Here is a 17,930-nt window from a genome sequence, read left to right on the forward strand (position 1 = left end):
TTGTAAGACTAGCTGTTAGAGAGAAATATCTTAGCTGAGTTGCACAGACCAATCTTTAATGCATCATATTGGGTAACAGACATGATGCCTGTTACTACTCTATATTCTTTCTTTGCTTCCATTCTTACGAAATGTATCACTTAATCATTTAAGTTTTAAACTTATTGCATTTCATTTCCCTTGGTATCACTTGTTCCTTTTCTGAACTGAGATCGTATCTTCTTCTCTTTGGTTTGAAGATTGCAAATACAACTATCTAGACAAGAAAATCACGTTCCGTTAATTAAAGCGTCTTTGTATGCCGCTTATACCATCTTTACATACGTATATGATATCACCTCCCCTTTGCTTTTGAGACAGAAATCCTTGTTTTTACATCCCCTTGTATTATGTCAACATTTTTGTGGCTATGTAAATTTTTGACATCTGATTCTCTTGAATTGTATGTCTGATCATGATTTAGTCTATACTGAAAGGCTCATTTACTTTCATGGCATTTTATTTAGTCATTGACAAGTACATGTATATGATCTATGCCATGCCCTCAAGATTTATTTTGATAGAAATTGCATTGGTCCTATACCTCTTTGAACATATTTTTCATTTCGTCTCTCTCTCTCATATATATATATATATATATATATATATGTGTGTGTGTGTGTATAGATGTTTCAATTGTTGTTGTACTCGATTTCGAGCAATATGTAAGATATGGTCTCCTGTCTGCAGTTGTGCGGCTTATGGGACGTGCAGCCTCACATATTACCCTGGAATGTGCTCTACAAACTCATCCAAATATTACTATTATTGGAGAGGAGGTTTGTCATAAATCTGGTCATTTCATCCAGTGACTAGACAACTTAAGGGTTGATGAAATCAATATAAAATGCATCCATCTTGATCTTCTTATTATAGTTTGCTGATAGATTCAATGACATGTGAGGGGCCTCTATCAAATATTTGATTTGACATGTAAATATCTTATTTCAGGTTGCTGCCAAGAAGTTGACCCTGAAGAATGTCACTGACTACATCGTAGATATCATTTGTAAAAGAGCTGAGGTTAATTATAGCTATGGGGTCATTCTTATCCCTGAAGGTCTAATTGATTTCATTCCCGAGGTAGCTATCCTCTTCAGAAAGTGAATTTATTTCATTAATTGTTTTCTCCCTATATGATGTTTTCTTATCTGTTAGTATACAATATGTGTGGAAAGACATGCTGATTTTATATTCAATTGTGCAATTTGCAGGCCCAGCACCTTATTGCAGAACTCAATGAAATTATGGCCAGTTGTTCTGTGGATGAGGGTGGGCTATGGAAGAAGAAACTCACTGATCAGTCGTTAAAGCTTTACGAATTTTTACCTCAAGCTATTAGAGAGCAATTGATGCTTGAAAGAGATCCGCATGGCAATGTTCAGGTTCTTGATGGTTTTATAGTGCATGCTTGTTATGTTTAATTTGCCCCATTATTAAATTTGACTAGGCTCAATGTTTTCTTCGTATTATCATTTAGGTTGCCAAGATTGAAACAGAGAAAATGTTGATTCAAATGGTTGAAACTGAGTTGGAGAAGAGAAAACATGAAGGCACATATAAAGCTGTATTCAAAGGGCAGACTCACTTTTTTGGGTACCTCATTTAATTTAGATATTCTTATTGAATGCTTGATGACATAAATTGATGAACCTGCGTTATGATTCACCTTTAACTTGGATTAAAAATTTGTTTTGAGTTATGTGGTTAGACTTTGTTGTTCAAATAATGCAGCTATGAAGGGAGATGTGGTTTGCCGACTAATTTTGATTCAACTTACTGCTATGCATTGGGTTATGGTGCTGGAGCCCTCCTTCAAAGTGGGAAGACTGGATTGATATCATCAGTTTCGGCTTCTAATGCTCTTCTCGCTAACTTTTAATTATCAACTAAATATTTCTTCCAGATTGGTCTTGAAAACTGCTTGTGGTTAAAATTGTTTGGTAGTGGAATAATGGTGAATCATTTTCAATTCTTGGATTTGCTATGCTATTTTGGTCAGGTTGGGAATTTGTGTGCTCCAGTGGAAGAATGGACAGTTGCTGGAACTGCTCTCACCTCATTGATGGATGTGGAGAGGAGACATGGTATGATTTTTTTAATCTGTCAACTTTGCTTTACCCAATGCCTGTTCTCTGAATTTCTATTTTTTGTCTTCATGTTGTTCCAAAACAGAGAACAGAGTTGTACCCAAAATTTTTTCTTTTAACTGGAATTGACTTAGAGATATTTTTTCTATGTATTTTCTGGACTATAATATTCACGAGGAGTTGTTTCTTTTGGCAAGGTCTGGTTATTTAAAATCGTAATTTTTTTGTATGCTTCATTTATATGAATGGTTTATCTGATGATCTACAGTTTATAAATTGTCTGATTTTCTTTGCAGGTAAATTCAAGCCTGTGATCAAGAAGGCAATGGTGGAGCTTGAAGGTGCATATTTATCTATTCATTACTCCACTAAAATAATCAGTGAGAACTATATTTTTCACGAGCATGGAAGGAGAACAGTGAAATGAAAGTGAGGGGAAAAGTATTTTGTTTTATGGGTCCATTTAATGATTCATGTATCAGAAGGTTCTATTTGCACAGCTTATAAACATTAGGGACTGATTTGGACGTTTTTATCCTAGGGACTAACCTGCACGTAACCCAAATGTCAAGGAAATAAAGTGCAATCTTCCCTTGTTTTTTACTAGTTTTCCTGACATATTTGGTTTGCCCAAACTTCAGTGACTGGTATTCAGTTCCTTATAAATATGGATTTCCAAATCAGATACTACAATGGTTATTGTTATAATATAATCTTGAATGGTATTGGATGACATTTCATGTTGAATGTGCAGGGGCACCCTTCAAGGAGTTTGCCTCGTTGCGGGATGAGTGGGCCCTAAAGAATCACTACATCAGTCCAGGTATTGGTTGAGTGTTCTTTGAATGGCTGTTGCTATGCTTATAAGGTTAGAAAAAGGTGGTATAGGTTGGAGGAAAATAGTATTGGCATTCCAAACTGGAATCACTCTTGTGATAATGATTGTGTAGGTCCGATTCAATTTACTGGCCCAGGATCAGATGCAATTAGTTATACTCTAGGCTTGGAGCTTGGTGCGCAACCTTAGGCATCTTTTTGATGGGTGACAATTGCTGTTTTGTTTTTGGGTATATCGGAGGTTAGTCAAGGCTTCTATGCTCTTTCAGTTTTCAAGAGAGTGGTTTATAAGTTGACATTTTGTTTGCATTAGCATTCGCACTTGAGCACGCACAAAACAATATTATTAAGATAATGATAAATTATAGGTGCAAAGCTGGCATACATATTTGTAATATTACCATGTATGTACCAACCAAAGTGGTTATAACTTATAAGTGATGATTGTAGCAAATCAATAGTGAATAGTGACAAGTATATTTGGCTAGCAACCAATTGCATTGTCTTTTGTATTATATACTTAACTATTCAATATTTTGTAGTAGTAATCATAAAAGTCAATACGTTGGAGTTTTTCCTGTTCCACTAGAGGCTAGAGTTGCATGTCTTCTCCCCTGTTCTGGCTTAATCACCATCTTCAATTCCTTCTCTGATGTACAAGTTAAGGTGAATTTGTAAACATTGTGTTAGTCAATCGCACAAACTTTTGCATTATGGTAGACTTCCATTTCAAAATTTCCAGTATTACAACTACGAGTGCCAAAACTCCAACTATTGCTACATAAGACCATTTCAACTTTTCAGCTTGACTTTGATTGTGGAGCCCTGTAAATATGTTTGCAATAACTATTCCTAGTATTGCATACCCAAGTACATGGTGGCATATGTTCCAGCACTTGCAATAACCTGCTTTTTTATTGGGTCGCATACAAATGGAAAGCATCTGAATAACATTGAAAGAAATGTTTAGAGTTAAGACCTTAAATATTTGAACACAAAGGTAGTAGAGTAAAAGAAGCAGGTTTGAGTCCTACTCACTCACTTGTACATTTATGAGTGTGAAAGAAATGATGCTGAGAGTTCGTTGTGTTTTAGATGCTAACTTTTCTGAAGAGTGATGCAGCCATAGCCCAATGCACCACCCTATTGTTCCCAGAATATATCCAAGGGTCTGAAAAAATATGTGGCACGAGTACCATTCATTACACATCCAAGGTAATGTTCTGCAGTACCTTGCAATGATTGCCCCTATTGGTAGCATAGTTCCCCATCCTATGAGGACTAGAATCCCATAAACCTACAATGTGCTTAAATATGTTAATATATATGTTCATTTTAAAACCATATATTTGACATTATAAGTGGCCTTACATTTCTGAAGTGGTGTCTATGTCCCCGGGCGTGAGTACTGTGACCTTTGTATGATATTACATTTGTTGTTTGAGCAGATTCTGGGAATTGTAGAGGTGTATCATGCATCTCTATGTGACTGATTTCGGTGTCAAGTTTCCACATAATTGTACTTCCATTTTGAACTTGTGCCAGTTCCCCACTCCCACTAGATAAAATTATGGCACAAATATGATGGAAGTGAAGAAATAATAAAGTTGGAAGAATAAGGAAATAGGATGGCATGGCAAATGTCAATTAATGTATATACAATCACTTTCTCAACAAAAGTTAAGTGATTACATCAGCCACATGCTCATTCCTTTAGACACAACTTTGATATATCAACATCAATGAATGATCCCCATGAATCTAAATTTGAAGGTTTCTCAAGTACAGATATTATGATGGAAATATAGCATGTCCTAAAATTATATGTGAAGAGTTATTTGGCTGTGGAGAATATGTGCTTTCCTTGTAAAACTAAAAGGAATAATATCTGACTTGCTTCAATAGAAATAACACATAAACAGATATTATTCCTCTCTTCAACTAATCCCTTTTCTTTCATAATTAAGTATCATACATAATATTTAGCAAAAGTTTAAGAAAGAGATGTGATGTAATGTTTAAACTTTAAAGGATAGAGATCATCTATTTTCAATGATGTCTCATTCTATGTCATGAATCAAACAAAATGTTTTTCAAAAAAAATATTTTTATTCATGTGACAATATCTTATTGATCGAAGATAGAGAATGAGACATTATTGGATAGAGAATGTTCATTGTGTTTGAAAAGTGTTTATTTCTTAGTGATGTTGAAAACAATAAATATGACTAGAGAAGATTGAAAAGGCAAGGAAGGAGAATAATGTTATGTGAAAGACATTTATGGTTAGACAGAAACAATAATGGAAGGACATGGTTGCAATAAAAATGTATAACTAATAATAGAGGAGTGTTGAAGCAGTTATTGTAGATTATACTAATTCATATTTGGTCTAATTCATTTCATCAAAATAGAGTTACAGATTCAGTTATTGTAGAAACTAAAGGGGTTTATCTCCGTCATCTTTGACTCTCATGTTCAATTTTTCATCCAATTCAATCCTCCTGCCAAATTTTATTGAAAGGAAACTTACATTATACTGTATTAGATCATTCACAAACACTAACAACGTGCTAAACAAATTTGGCCAAAAAGGCCAAGTTTAAGAAACAGATGAATATGAGATTACTCTCAATCCATTTTTCACTATTTTCTAATCAAAATATAGTGCAGGATTTGTAATCATAAAATATAATCCCCCTCATGTATAAAATGAAGTGTTTGTAGGTATTTTTAGAAATATAAATAAACTTTCAATAAAACAAGTTATCTTATCTGGTAATGAAGTTCTTTTTTTATCTTGTTCTTGTATTTCGTTTTCTTAATACCCCTACCCCTATTGCTTGTCTTGTTCAATTCTGCGGAATCGTCTTCAATATCTTTTTCCTGATTTGAGAGAGATGATTCAGGCTCTACTCGATCCGCGTATTTTTCTTTTGCTTAGTTTTTAGTGTCTAACTCAAATTCAAGAGATTTTTTTTTTGATAGTCTAAAAGTATGTATTATTTTTTTCTTTTCAGTAGGCTGTGGGCTTTTTCAGTAAACAGCAAACATGGTTTTATCATTTATGTAGCCATGGATTAAGGCGTTGAATAATGAAGAGACGTAGTCTCATTCATCATTGTTGATCAGCCTAATCTTGAAATATCCAAAACAAATCCTCATTCTCAATTTCTCATCCATCTTCTCAAATCAAAGGTCAAAATTATAAGGCTGCTGGAACCAATAGTGTTTCTGTAACGGTTTATAGGTTTATGCATGTATAACAATTATTTATATACTACCAGACTACTTTTATTAATTACATGCAAGCTTCCTACTTAGAATTAAAATCATCTTTACACTTAAGCATTTATATATCATATTAATATATATATAGTTATTTCATTTGTATCCTATTTCAACCACTTAGTCTCTACCAACTTTGAATTTTGTACGTACGTAGTTGTTGCAAACAAGCCTAACTATTTTTGACTACTACTTCAACCTAGCTCCTCTTCTATAAATACTTATACGATCTCTATTCATTTTCACAATCAAAACATCGTTCCACTCTATATATATATCTAACGTAACTTCATTCTCCTACACACCATAATATAATCAAACACAAACAAAAATGAAAGCCCTCTTGCTAGTGGCAATGCTAATGGCTCTGGTGGCCATTACTTTATCAGCAACATCTTCGGAACCAAACCGCTTTGTTTCCCAGAAATATGGTCGGATTATGGTGACATCATCATGTGACAAATACCCAAAGATATGTCATATTAAAGGAAGCGTAGGATCTGATTGCTGCAACAACAAATGTGTGAACTTGAGAACAGATGGCATTAACTGTGGCAAGTGCGGAAAGAAATGCAGTTATGGAAAGATATGCTGCGAGGGTAAGTGTGTGAATCCTCGAACTAATCACAAACATTGTGGCAAATGTGGTAACAAGTGCAACACTGCAAGTTCCTGTATCTATGGCATGTGCAGCTATGCCTAGAAATCTCATCAATTATAAGTAAATAAATAAAGCAGCCATCACCATTTGATGACTTCTGCGTGCTACTTAATTATATATTCAAATTTATTCTTCATTTCTTTGCATTAGTTGATGTCTTGGGGTTGTATCATGAAGCATAATTTGTAATTCCTTGTTTATATGGAATAAAAAAATGAATGTATGATAATATATTTCCTTTATGTTTGGTTTGTTCTTTGTTTGGTTTGTTCTTTGTTTGTTTTGCCATCCTTTGGTAGAGTAGAAAGAGAATGAGAGGAGAGATACTAATAAGTTTCAATTCCAAAGTAAAACCATGGAATCATAATGGAGAATAACAATGGATGGAGTGAAGAGTAAGAAACTGAAATGATTGAAGTTAAGGAGTAAAGTGAATAGTATGGAAGAGTGTAATATGCGGGGATAGCTCAGTTGGGAGAGCGTCAGACTGAAGATCTGAAGGTCGCGTGTTCGATCCACGCTCACCGCATCTCATTTTTGTTAACATTTTTTATTATTTAGAATGATCACAACACAACTCACAAGTTTGAAAACGGAGCAGTGTGATTAGTGCCACTTCTTTCCATGAGCTTCTTCTATCAATACATTAACAAACAACAACGTCAATCCAAACCTTACTTTCACTACATTCTCCCTAAATTCCTCCCAATGCTGGGATTGCCTAATATTTGTTTGTTTTATTATTTCTTGCCAGATTCAGGTTAAATACTTGGAAACACAGAACATACCCTTTATATATATATACACCCATGAATAATGTGGACATTTATCATTGCTTCCAACAGCTTAAAATTCAACCAAGGCTTGCTCTAGAGAGAGATAGAGGCAAAAGTAAATGCAATGTGTTGAAAACAACAATTCCTGAAATGAGAAGGCCAATCAAGAAATCTTAGCCAGCAAGATGGATTCCAAAATATGTGGCATCATGTCCCATATACATTGGCAATAACCTCCCCTTTACATTTTTCATTTAGTCTAATACAAAATTGCATGCCTTAGACATACCAGATAGCGAGAATAAGAATTTTACTACCCAGACACATCACACCTTCATTCCTTACTTGAAATGGTCAATAGCAGGCCGAAATGATCACTAGGCAAAACAGGGAGTGGCAGTTGCTTTATCTCGTTTCTAACTTTCTTCTCTTTGATGTATACCAAACCAGCTATTGCATCCACCCCAATCATTTCAATACTGCTTATCTTCAGATCACGCAGACGACAAATAAAGCGATCTAGTCGCTTTCGGAGACTGCGGTTTCCCGTCAACATCTGGTTTGATTTCGTATCATATGTAAATCCATTTTCCTTCGGCCTTAGCTGAGCCCAGGCATCAATCCATCCATCTTGTGAAGGGTAATGACCATCCAGTTTGTCACACCAGTTCATGTCACCTCCAAAAACAACATTTGGATGCTTCTCAAGAAGGTTCAGAGCCACATTGGCCTGCTCTACACGTTCCTTGCTGAACATTTGATCAAATTTTGGAGGGGCAGGACAGGGACTCTCAAGATGGCTAGTGGCAACAACCAATGGCATTCCACTTGCAATTTCAGCCTCAGCAATGCATAGTTCTCTTCCCATTATAGAATTGTGAAACGGTTTATTGCTGAAAGATTTCACAGCCAATTTGCTTAACTGCAATTAATTTCAAAGTCATTTCAATAAGACATGAGCCTTTCCTTGCCAAATAAAAGTGCTCATTGAAAAGGTGTGCAACTTACAACAACAACAAAACAACCAAGCTTTTATCCTACTAGGTGTGTAACTTACAAGTCATGCAAAAATATAAAAAAATCTCATAATCAATGATTATAAATATTATAATATAGAAGGACCCAATTATATGGACTTGATAAAGCTTTGTCCTACTTTCTGGAAAACACAACACTTCTAGCATTCACATGTGAAATGATGACAGAAAAAAATGTGATATGTGGGAAGTAGCAAGTCATCACATCATCAAAATAAATGCACCGGAGAGCAGTTTATATCAGAATCATAAGATAGATAATTAAAACGAGTGAGACAATAAAAAAAAGATTACCATCATACAAAAGTATGCTTTGGAATGAGCCTTTTCTGTAGAAACAGAACAATGATACAGATTCCACCATCTGGATTGCTTGAAAATGTCATATATGTTTCCAGTAACCTCCTGAGGCACCAGTGGTCTAAATCAGATGAAGCCACATAAATTTAAAGGGTAATGCTATTGACACTCGAAATTACATATCAACAGACACCCTAATAACCAATATGGTTTAATTTTTTATTTTACAAAATTATCATTGGTTAAAATGAAATGTGAGCAGGTGAAGGAAATGCCAATGGTCTCATCTATTCATGTTAGGAAACTATAACAAGTGAGACCTGGAAACATATAAAATCAGGGGAATGCAACTGGACAAGGTCGCCAATAGCTTTCATCCTGTTATGCAACTCCAAGTCTTCCCGGAACCAAACATTGTAAGTTAAGATCTTAAACGAACTCGCAGCTTTGCCCGAATCAACATTATCTGCTGCATATTCATATTTAAGTTGTATTCAGATTTCAGAGATGATTCCTATACCTTTTTTAAATAAATAAAAAGGAAAAAAAAACACTTCTGGCATTCATATTTTTGTTTGGTTAAGCTTTTAACTAACAAGGCTGAAACTCAGTTTTTTGTTTCTGCTTCTCACAAGTTTTCTGCCAAAAGAGTTTTTACAGAATCAATCTTTTAACTCCTAAAAAACAAACAAACCCTAATAACATAAAGAGCCAAGACGTTAGAAAAAAAATCCAAGAGTGCATTTGTTTAAGATTAACTTCTAACAAAATCGCTTATTTTTTACTCAGAAAAAGAACACTTACAAGTTATAACAAAATGAAACATGTTTAGCTAAGATTATAACCATAATCTACTCTGAGTAGCTTTAGATGATAATAGTGTTAAAAGGTGAGCGTAAAACATGAAACATTGTACAAAAAAAGTATTATTTTGATTCTAACAAAACATAGTTAACTTTTGATTTTATACCAAAATCTATAATAAAAAATAAACACTTATTTAACAATATCTAATATCAATCAATTCGAATCTTAAACAGCCGGGGCGTTTAACTAACAAACATCGTCAAAAATTGAAAGCTATAGAAGAGAAAGAAGGTCATTACCCGTGAGATTGATTGCTTTATCGGACATGTCTGTTTGATCAAAATCAACGGCCATATTGGACGGCTTAGCTTTGACCGCATGAAACCGCTCCGATTCATCAGAATCAGCAATGGCCTTCCTTTTACATGATCGGAGAGGGAAGAAAACAGAGCCAACAGAGGAATCGACGTCAGCGTCGGAAACGGTGTCGTTTAAGTCATGGAAGTGGGAAAGTGAGAGAACGGGGCATCGAGTGCTGCATATTTCGCAAACAGAGTTTTTATAAAGGTTTAAGAAAGTGCAGGCCTTGCAAGACCACTTTGGGAGCGAAGAAGAAGAAGAAGAAGAGGAAGAAGAAGAAGAAGAAGAAAAATGTGATGAAGGAGGAAGAGGGGGAGTTAAGCAGATTTGACATTGAGATTTTTGAGAATGAGGATTCAGAAAGGTGCATTTTTTGCACACCCAGGATGACATTGTGATTCGATTACAGGGGAAGATTGAAATTTGGGAACTTTTGAATATTCTAGGGTTTAAGAAAAGTGGGAAAGAAGATAGAACAAATTTCATGCGATTCATATTTAACACATGGAATGGAACGTTGGTCCAAAACGGCATCTTCTACCTGCTCCACTTTAAAAATAAAATAACAATCAAAATTTTAAATTTAGAAGACAAAAATCAGTCTCATCATAATGTACCAAAAAAAGATAAAAAGAATCATGTTTTGTTTTTTAAATGATACTTTTATACTTCCTTTACAGTGTTAAATATGGTGTTGACATATGTGCATACTTTAAGAGTAATTATTTTCCAAGTTTGAAAGTAATCATTCATACATTTTAGTGACTGAAATGTTGACAAACTTATATATTCTTCATATAACAACAAATGATATCTCAATTAATTTCTTCCAATATGATTGTCATTTTTATATTTTAATAGTGACTAAATCAACTCCAACAATTTATGTTTTTTTTTTTAGAAATATGAAAGGATGTGGATAATAATAGCTAACATTTAAATTTGAGATGGATTGATTTGGATTTGGTAAAATCAATACATTTTGATTTTAATGTTGGAAAAAGGCACAACTTATTTAACTTGAAGATATAATCACACATCTAGAAACACAGGAAATGGACTAGTCCTCTACAGAATACCCCAACAAGTCTTGAACCATACTTTGAACAAGAAGAGATCTAAAACTATATAATCCAGAATTTCTTATTTTGCTAAACTAGTCAAAACTTCCAATGGATGATGGCAGTACTGTACGGAAGAAGAACCTTGAACAATCATCTTAAGGCATTCACGAATGCCATCAATGAATCAACATCTCTATTCTCTGAGGGATACTTTATTGGGTGAGATGAATGCTTTGGGAAAAATAATATTGTAGGGAAGCTTCCCAGCTGCAATTCGCGCTTTGCAAATTCCTTCTGCTCTCCATCTGCTCTAAATTTTCCAACTTTGACCCCTGATCCTGCCAACTTCTCTGCCAGATCAACATAAGATTCCTCCATCGCCTGTTGTAATTTCGAACAACATAACATATTGTTAGAGGAAGATAATAACTTGAAGCACAAACTGATGAGATAATCTAAATAGAATACTAAATTGCAGAAAATTGTTTACCTGGCAGAAGGGGCACCATGGTGCATAAAGCACAACGAGCCATGGGTGTTTGGGGCTGTCCAATTTGGCCAAATTCTCAATTCCACTCCTGCTGAAGCTAACCACATTCTGGGAGTTGTAAATGTCAGCAACTGTGGCAGTGTCATTTCCATGGGCAATCCCATTTCCATTACCGTTAAGCTCAGCAGCAGCATCTTGTTGTTTTATATTTCCCTTGTGAAGACCACACTCTTTAGCTTTTGCATCCTCCCACCACCACCTCCCTTCCCTTTCATGTTGTCCAGGCAAAACTGACCTTGTGCATGGCTCGCAACCGATGGAAATGTATCCTTGCGAATGCAATGGATTAACAGGTACATTCATGGTCCTAAGGAAGTTCCATATCTCATGACCTTTCACATTTGCAACCGGGTTCCACTTCACAAGGCTACCGATTCCACCATCAACTCCCTCAAAAGCAGGGTCAACCTCAACAATTGGTACCTCAGATCTAGTACCAGGTGATTGATCTTTTCTCTGCCCAGTTATCCATGTTCTGAGGCCCTTAAGTGCCCTCCTTAAGGGTCTTACCTTCCTCACTCGACAGCACTCTTGATGGCCATCCTCATAGAATGAGAACAGCCCCTTGCTCCTTACTAATGCCTGAACTTCAACAGCATCAGGGAACATGTACTCGATGCGGATTCCATAATGCTTCTCAACAGCATCAAAAAATCTATAGGTTTCTGGGTTCAGTCTTCCAGTGTCCAAACTGAACACCCTAAAGGGTCGACCCGTCAAATGTGCATACTCGATTAAAGCAACATCTTCAGCACCACTGCAAAGGCAAAGCTACTCATATATTAAAATGCGGCAGTATATATATGATTGGTATACATTGAGTAGCAATGGATTAAATTTGAATGTATATAGTTAAAAGACATGCATTATGGAATAAGAAAGTAATGAATAAGAGTATTTAGTGTACCTGAAGGCAATAGCAATGTCATTGCCAAATGTTTGGAGTGCCTTATCCATTATTTGAAGAGGAGAAGCATTGTGAAGGTCTAATGCTAATTGTTCTAAATTCTCATCTTGGTGTTGTTGTTGTTGTGTATCACTAACCTCATCTGCAATGTGAGGAACAACATAATTAGCAGACTTGAATTATATAATACAATTGAGTAATATTTGTATTAGTTTTCCATATTTAGCATATATCTATGAATGTAGTGATGATGATTACCATGTTGATGATGAGGTTGGGCGTATATGGCTTTGAGCAACCTCCTCCTCCTCCTCCTAGTTTGTTGGGATGATAAGTTAAGTGATCCTTCAACATGGGACTTATCAGAAACCCTAATCCAACTAATATGTTGTTGTTGTTGTTGAGATGGTGAATAAGTGGTGGAAGAATTTGATATGGAAGTTGAATAAGTGAGAGACATGTCCACCTTACTATTTTAATTTACTTCAAATCTCTACTCCCCCTTCCAACTTCCAACTAATATATATATATATATATCAGATTCATTGAACCTGGACAATGAATATTTCCTTATGCTTACGTGGCATCAATCTAGTTAGTAGTTGGATAATAGCAAACCTCTTCCCTCATGGCTTCCGTCATTTCCTCCTTTTATTTGAATTTGAATATTCAACGGATGCATCATACATATCCTATCATCATTTATATATTCACAAGTCGCAATTAGGTCTAAATAAGCCAACAAAAAGTGCAATATCCACGTTAACCAACTAATGAATCAATAGAGAGCTTATTATTAGGACAAAATGGACTTCAAAATTGCTGACATGAGCGCTTACACCATAAAAACGCCAAACTTGTTTAGTTCAAACATTGACCGAGTGGTTCAAAGGGATTCATGTGGGACTGCCATTATATTTTTTATTTTCTTTATTATGGTTTCCTTACTAATAATTCCACAAAACTCTCCTTGCCTCTCTTTGTCTGCACCCTTGAAAGCCACACAATGATTGAAGAAAAAGATGAAGACAAATTGAAAAGTAATAATGTACAACCCTTTTCCTTCTTTCATCAAATTGAAAAGCTTCACATAATTATATTGTACGTAGAAACCAATTTGTGGTCCTCAACATGTCCTTATTCCCATACTTACATGGCTCTTATTAACAATGGGACCAGACATACTACAAGAGCTTCCGAGTTTCCATTCCTTAAGAATTCCAAGAATCTATTCAAGTAGTAGAGACTCGGAAGAAGTGAATGAAAATTTACAATACACAAGCTTGAAAGACATTATATGTAACACACCAACAAAGTATTCATCCATATATGAGGGAAATGACTTTGACTCTAGCATCAACATTAGAAACGAGTTGGTTAAACGTGCAGCCTCGGTTTATCTTCAATCAACCGCATTATTGGTCACCAGAAACCAAAATTGTTTTATCACTTTCTGGGAAAGGATTAGGACCAATGCTGTTTCTTCTTCATGTTGGAGCCTTTGTTTGTCCCCACTTTTCCACTTTCTCAATCGCATGCTGCGGAGGTTACGTTCATTACCATGAACATTTTTTATGTGTGTGTATTGCTTTCAATTATATATTGTTTCGAATTGGTGGTACCTTCTTTCATATGAATTTGTATATAACTAACTATTATTAGAGAGAATTACTTAAGAAAGTTAGAGTTGTGAAAATTGTTGTTGTTATTTTGCTGCCATATATAGGATTGAATTGTAATAACATTGCATTCTATATGATTCAGATGTGAGTGTTACTCATGTTTATGCGTGGATTTCAACTATTTAGCATTTTCAAAGTTCTCATAAACTACCAATCTGCTCCTCAAATTTCGCTCACGGTGAATTGTTCTTTTAAAGATTTTGACATTAAATTACTTTTAATGATTAAAATGATATAAAAGCGATTCTTCTTTTATGAAAGAGTTTAATTTGATGAAATGTCCATTTTAATGTCATTTTGAATAGCTGAAAGAGTAGTTTATTTTCGAAATCTTTGAATTGCTAGATTAATATCAAAGAGTATTTGGAAAATTTGGTACTTTTACTCTGATTATTATATCCCTGAAACCAAATAAATATTCATTGAAATAAAGAAGAATTCAGCACTGACATCATAATATCTAAATTTATCCATTCAAATCTATAATTTCAAGATAAAGGACATAATCAAAGTGTGGGATAATATTGCTCAACAGATAGGTAAATCATAAGGAATAATCTGGATAGGACATTGAGTCATTGACTATTATTGATGGCAGAGAATTTACATCTTGCAGAAGCTATTTACATATGTTATCATAAATTTGTGCCTAGTTGGATCCGAAAGTGTTCTCTCCACTGTATGTCATGTAAAGAAAGCCATCATCATCCTTATGTTCCTCATAAATAGCAGACATCAATTCAGCTGCAACCGCAAGAGATTTGGTTCATAAGCTCAGCAAGAAGTGCAGAAATAGCATTAAGAATGAGTAGTGGCTACTTACCAGTTGGAGGTAGAGTGTTATTGATGAAAACAAAAATAGCCTTCTCTGCACTGAGCTTAATCCTTTTACGGACAACATAAACAAACTGACCAACAGTCAGATCAGCTGGGACAAGGTACCTACAGCGTCACAATGAGATCAACAAAACCTAGTGATAATCCACCAATGCACAAAATCATAACTTCATACATTTTGCTTTAACTCATCAATTTTATATATCCCTTTGGCAAATATTAAGTGGGGTATAAAGTCGTTTATAAAATGATCATCTACAAATAGGTGGTAACAATTTAACCCTTTCAGCTAAAAATTATACTTCTTGAAGTGCAACCGAAAAGGGATGAAAAAGGAAAATGTTTTGCAAATGCGGATTGAGTGTGCACACCTTGGGATCTAAAAGGAGCAGCTGACGAGGTTTGAGTAGCACTACTTTCAGCCACAAATGAAAACCAACATAAAAACACATAAAAGAAGTTTAACCTGCCAGGATATGCTATTATGTTGTTATCTAACGCAGCCCAGACTTAACAACTAACTACCTCTCACAGCAACCATTGAACACCCCATTAACAAAGATGACTCGTTCTCCATACAAATTTCATCCTTAAATATAGCAAGTTAAAGTTAGCAACAGAGTTATTTACTACCATCAGTACTACCCAAGGATACCAACATTGAATATGATAATTAGTCATCAATTAGTATCAACCCCACATGGTTGATCAGTTTCCATACTTTTCTTACTTGGCCATTAGCAACTACTGTTACATTACCAATACAGCAAATACAGAGTTTGTTAAAACTTTCATAGAAAGAAAAAGGGCGATTCAATGCATGAGGCTCCTACCTTTAGGTCACAGGACAAGCAACCTTACAATTGCGCTGAGGCTCACCCTTAATATAGCAAAATTATATTCAGGCCTGAAAACTTATAAAAAGTGTAGAACAGTGTAGGTACGATATAATAAAATCACTCACTTCTTCTTATCAATGTCAGGAATGTCACTTCTATCAGCTTTCTCCACAATCGCCTGCATAAAATTGGCACATTTCAACAATAGTGCTTCATGAAAATACAAAAAAATAGACAAACTAAACCACAATGCAATCTTACAGGTATTCTATCAGGATATTTTTCTCTGATGCGAGCAGATTCAGCCTGCCTTCTTTCTGACATGCAGAAGACAAGAAAGTTTAATTCATGGTCATAAAAAAATGCCAAGGTCAAAAGAACATATCATAAAATGTGCAAACAATTGTCCGGGGGAAGAGATGGGATGGCCAATGAGATGAACATATTATATACTGATTGAGATAAAGTAAGAAATAGCCACATTTATCATTCTATCCATACAAAGCTAAAGGTAAAGATCCTTTTCAAATCTCATGTTAAAATTAGTGAATGCATGTTTAGCCTCCAGATAAGAAGCTTCAAACCTGGGTTCAGAGGATCCACAATCACATTTGAATTTTTTCAACGTGTCTAAAATATTCGAAAGTCAGTTAGCTATAATTGTGTTTGAGCTTCAAACCTTGGATGATGAAAGTCACAGTTTCCCAAAAACCCATACTTTGAGTTTTCAACTATTATTTTTCTCATAATAACACCCTTAGAAAATTAATTACTTACTCATTGATCAATCTGGTAAGTGGTAAGTACATATCTAAAGTTAATTTGATGAACCAAAATCATTAATAATGAGGAATCTAAACATATATCAGTTATTACGTACCACTTTTATTCAAAATCAAAGATGGATTCAAAAACACACACTAAGGGATCTACAAGGATTAAATCGAACCATTTCAATTAGATGGATTATTTTTCAATGTTCTTCTTTTATGTCCTGCAACCCAAAAGTCACCATCGTCCAAAACGATCAATCAAAAGGTAAAGCTTTAAACTTGTGATCAATCAAAAGGTAAACGCAACTCTAAAAGTGAAATTTTTTCATGTAATTCGACATAGAAATTGTGGCTAGTATCATATATAGTGCTACTATAATTAGAAAAGGAAAAATGGGAAATAAAAAGGAGGGAAAAGTAAAGTACCCAATGGATGTTCAAGCTTGAAAGAGCTTTTTGCCATGGTGCGATTGGTCTCTGCAAAATTAGGAAATTGAGAGAGAAACTTATAATGAATGAATATTAATATTATTAGGGTTTTTGTTTTTAGTTTGTTATTAGTTAATTTGTTTGTTATATGATGATTGTGAACACGTAATAGAGAAGCTTCTTTTATCTATTCTTATATATAATTTGTTGTTGTTTAAATAAACAGATTGGATTCACAATATCCTTTGTTTTCCACAAATCATGCTCTCCAACACCATCACCCCTTTGTTTAATATTCAAAATAACACAGGCTGGCTGAGCTTGAATATATATATATATATTCAATATAATATGTATATATGAAAGTTGGTTAATAGTTTTATTTGTTAATATCTGTGAAAGGCTGCATATTGATTGGGTGATAGTAAATATTTGTTTGGTTGTGTGTAACATTGATATGTGTAGCGGGATTATTGATTTTGCTGACAAACAAGAATTGATTTCAATACAACTTTTACTGAGCGATCTTATCTCTTTGGTATATGAATTTTCTACCTTACTCCCTTCAACTTCCTGCTTTGTGGGATCATTAATGCCACACCACAAACAGAGACAAAAGAAGTGAATATGGTGCATGTAACCACATTTTTATTC

General features: G+C 34.7%; 6 protein-coding genes and 1 non-coding gene across 10 annotated transcripts in view; 3 read left to right on the forward strand and 4 right to left on the reverse strand.

Moving 5' to 3' along the window:
- Positions 1-3,459, forward strand: part of LOC109352815 (pyrophosphate--fructose 6-phosphate 1-phosphotransferase subunit beta-like) — a 5,160-nt gene extending 1,701 nt beyond the window's left edge. The window contains exons 8-16 of one of the 2 annotated variants that reach the window (XR_002108409.1): positions 730-818; positions 991-1,122; positions 1,254-1,424; positions 1,520-1,635; positions 1,774-1,885; positions 2,042-2,126; positions 2,215-2,326; positions 2,426-2,470; positions 2,884-2,940. Coding sequence is in view for 1 of the 2 variants with exons in the window: in XM_019595011.1 (XP_019450556.1) it covers positions 730-818; positions 991-1,122; positions 1,254-1,424; positions 1,520-1,635; positions 1,774-1,885; positions 2,042-2,126; positions 2,426-2,470; positions 2,884-2,952; positions 3,080-3,156 (896 nt within the window). In the remaining variant the exon portion in view is untranslated. Of the gene's footprint in view, positions 1-729; positions 819-990; positions 1,123-1,253; positions 1,425-1,519; positions 1,636-1,773; positions 1,886-2,041; positions 2,127-2,214; positions 2,327-2,425; positions 2,471-2,883; positions 2,953-3,079 lie in introns of those variants that run through there. The other variant, XM_019595011.1, reaches the window with a different exon arrangement.
- LOC109352829 (cytochrome b561 and DOMON domain-containing protein At3g25290-like) lies at positions 3,526-4,980 on the reverse strand. Its single transcript, XM_019595018.1, has 3 exons — positions 4,338-4,980; positions 4,009-4,263; positions 3,526-3,909 (listed from the first exon to the last, which is right to left on the reverse strand). The coding sequence occupies exons 1-3, from the start codon at positions 4,599-4,601 to the stop codon at positions 3,628-3,630; spliced, it is 801 nt and encodes a 266-aa protein (XP_019450563.1). The 5' UTR covers positions 4,602-4,980; the 3' UTR covers positions 3,526-3,627.
- On the forward strand, positions 6,586-6,957 carry LOC109359829 (stigma-specific STIG1-like protein 1). Its single transcript, XM_019604539.1, has one exon. It carries the CDS (start codon positions 6,586-6,588, stop codon positions 6,955-6,957), a length of 372 nt encoding a protein of 123 aa, XP_019460084.1.
- TRNAF-GAA lies at positions 7,372-7,444 on the forward strand. The gene has a single exon. It is a non-coding gene; the product is annotated as a tRNA-Phe (tRNA).
- Positions 7,760-10,727, reverse strand: LOC109352840. Of its 2 annotated transcripts, none has more exons than XM_019595026.1 (4): positions 10,135-10,727; positions 9,349-9,494; positions 9,023-9,133; positions 7,760-8,613 (listed from the first exon to the last, which is right to left on the reverse strand). In XM_019595026.1, the coding sequence occupies exons 1-4, from the start codon at positions 10,688-10,690 to the stop codon at positions 8,026-8,028; spliced, it is 1,401 nt and encodes a 466-aa protein (XP_019450571.1). In that variant the 5' UTR covers positions 10,691-10,727; the 3' UTR covers positions 7,760-8,025. The 2 variants fall into 2 exon arrangements, with proteins under 2 accessions (XP_019450571.1, XP_019450567.1); XM_019595022.1 differs by having other exon boundaries at positions 9,349-9,497.
- Positions 11,155-13,201, reverse strand: LOC109342504 (5'-adenylylsulfate reductase 3, chloroplastic-like). Its single transcript, XM_019580483.1, has 4 exons — positions 12,975-13,201; positions 12,717-12,858; positions 11,750-12,566; positions 11,155-11,640 (listed from the first exon to the last, which is right to left on the reverse strand). Exons 1-4 carry the CDS (start codon positions 13,174-13,176, stop codon positions 11,410-11,412), a joined length of 1,392 nt encoding a protein of 463 aa, XP_019436028.1. The 5' UTR covers positions 13,177-13,201; the 3' UTR covers positions 11,155-11,409.
- On the reverse strand, positions 14,827-17,416 carry LOC109352852 (autophagy-related protein 8C-like). Of its 2 annotated transcripts, none has more exons than XM_019595039.1 (5): positions 17,274-17,416; positions 16,336-16,391; positions 16,200-16,252; positions 15,222-15,340; positions 14,827-15,142 (listed from the first exon to the last, which is right to left on the reverse strand). In XM_019595039.1, the coding sequence occupies exons 1-5, from the start codon at positions 17,308-17,310 to the stop codon at positions 15,048-15,050; spliced, it is 360 nt and encodes a 119-aa protein (XP_019450584.1). In that variant the 5' UTR covers positions 17,311-17,416; the 3' UTR covers positions 14,827-15,047. The 2 variants fall into 2 exon arrangements, with proteins under 2 accessions (XP_019450584.1, XP_019450578.1); XM_019595033.1 differs by having other exon boundaries at positions 16,200-16,249; positions 16,333-16,391.

Source organism: Lupinus angustifolius, chromosome LG01, assembly GCF_001865875.1.
Source record: "Lupinus angustifolius cultivar Tanjil chromosome LG01, LupAngTanjil_v1.0, whole genome shotgun sequence".
Lineage (NCBI taxonomy): Eukaryota > Viridiplantae > Streptophyta > Magnoliopsida > Fabales > Fabaceae > Lupinus > Lupinus angustifolius.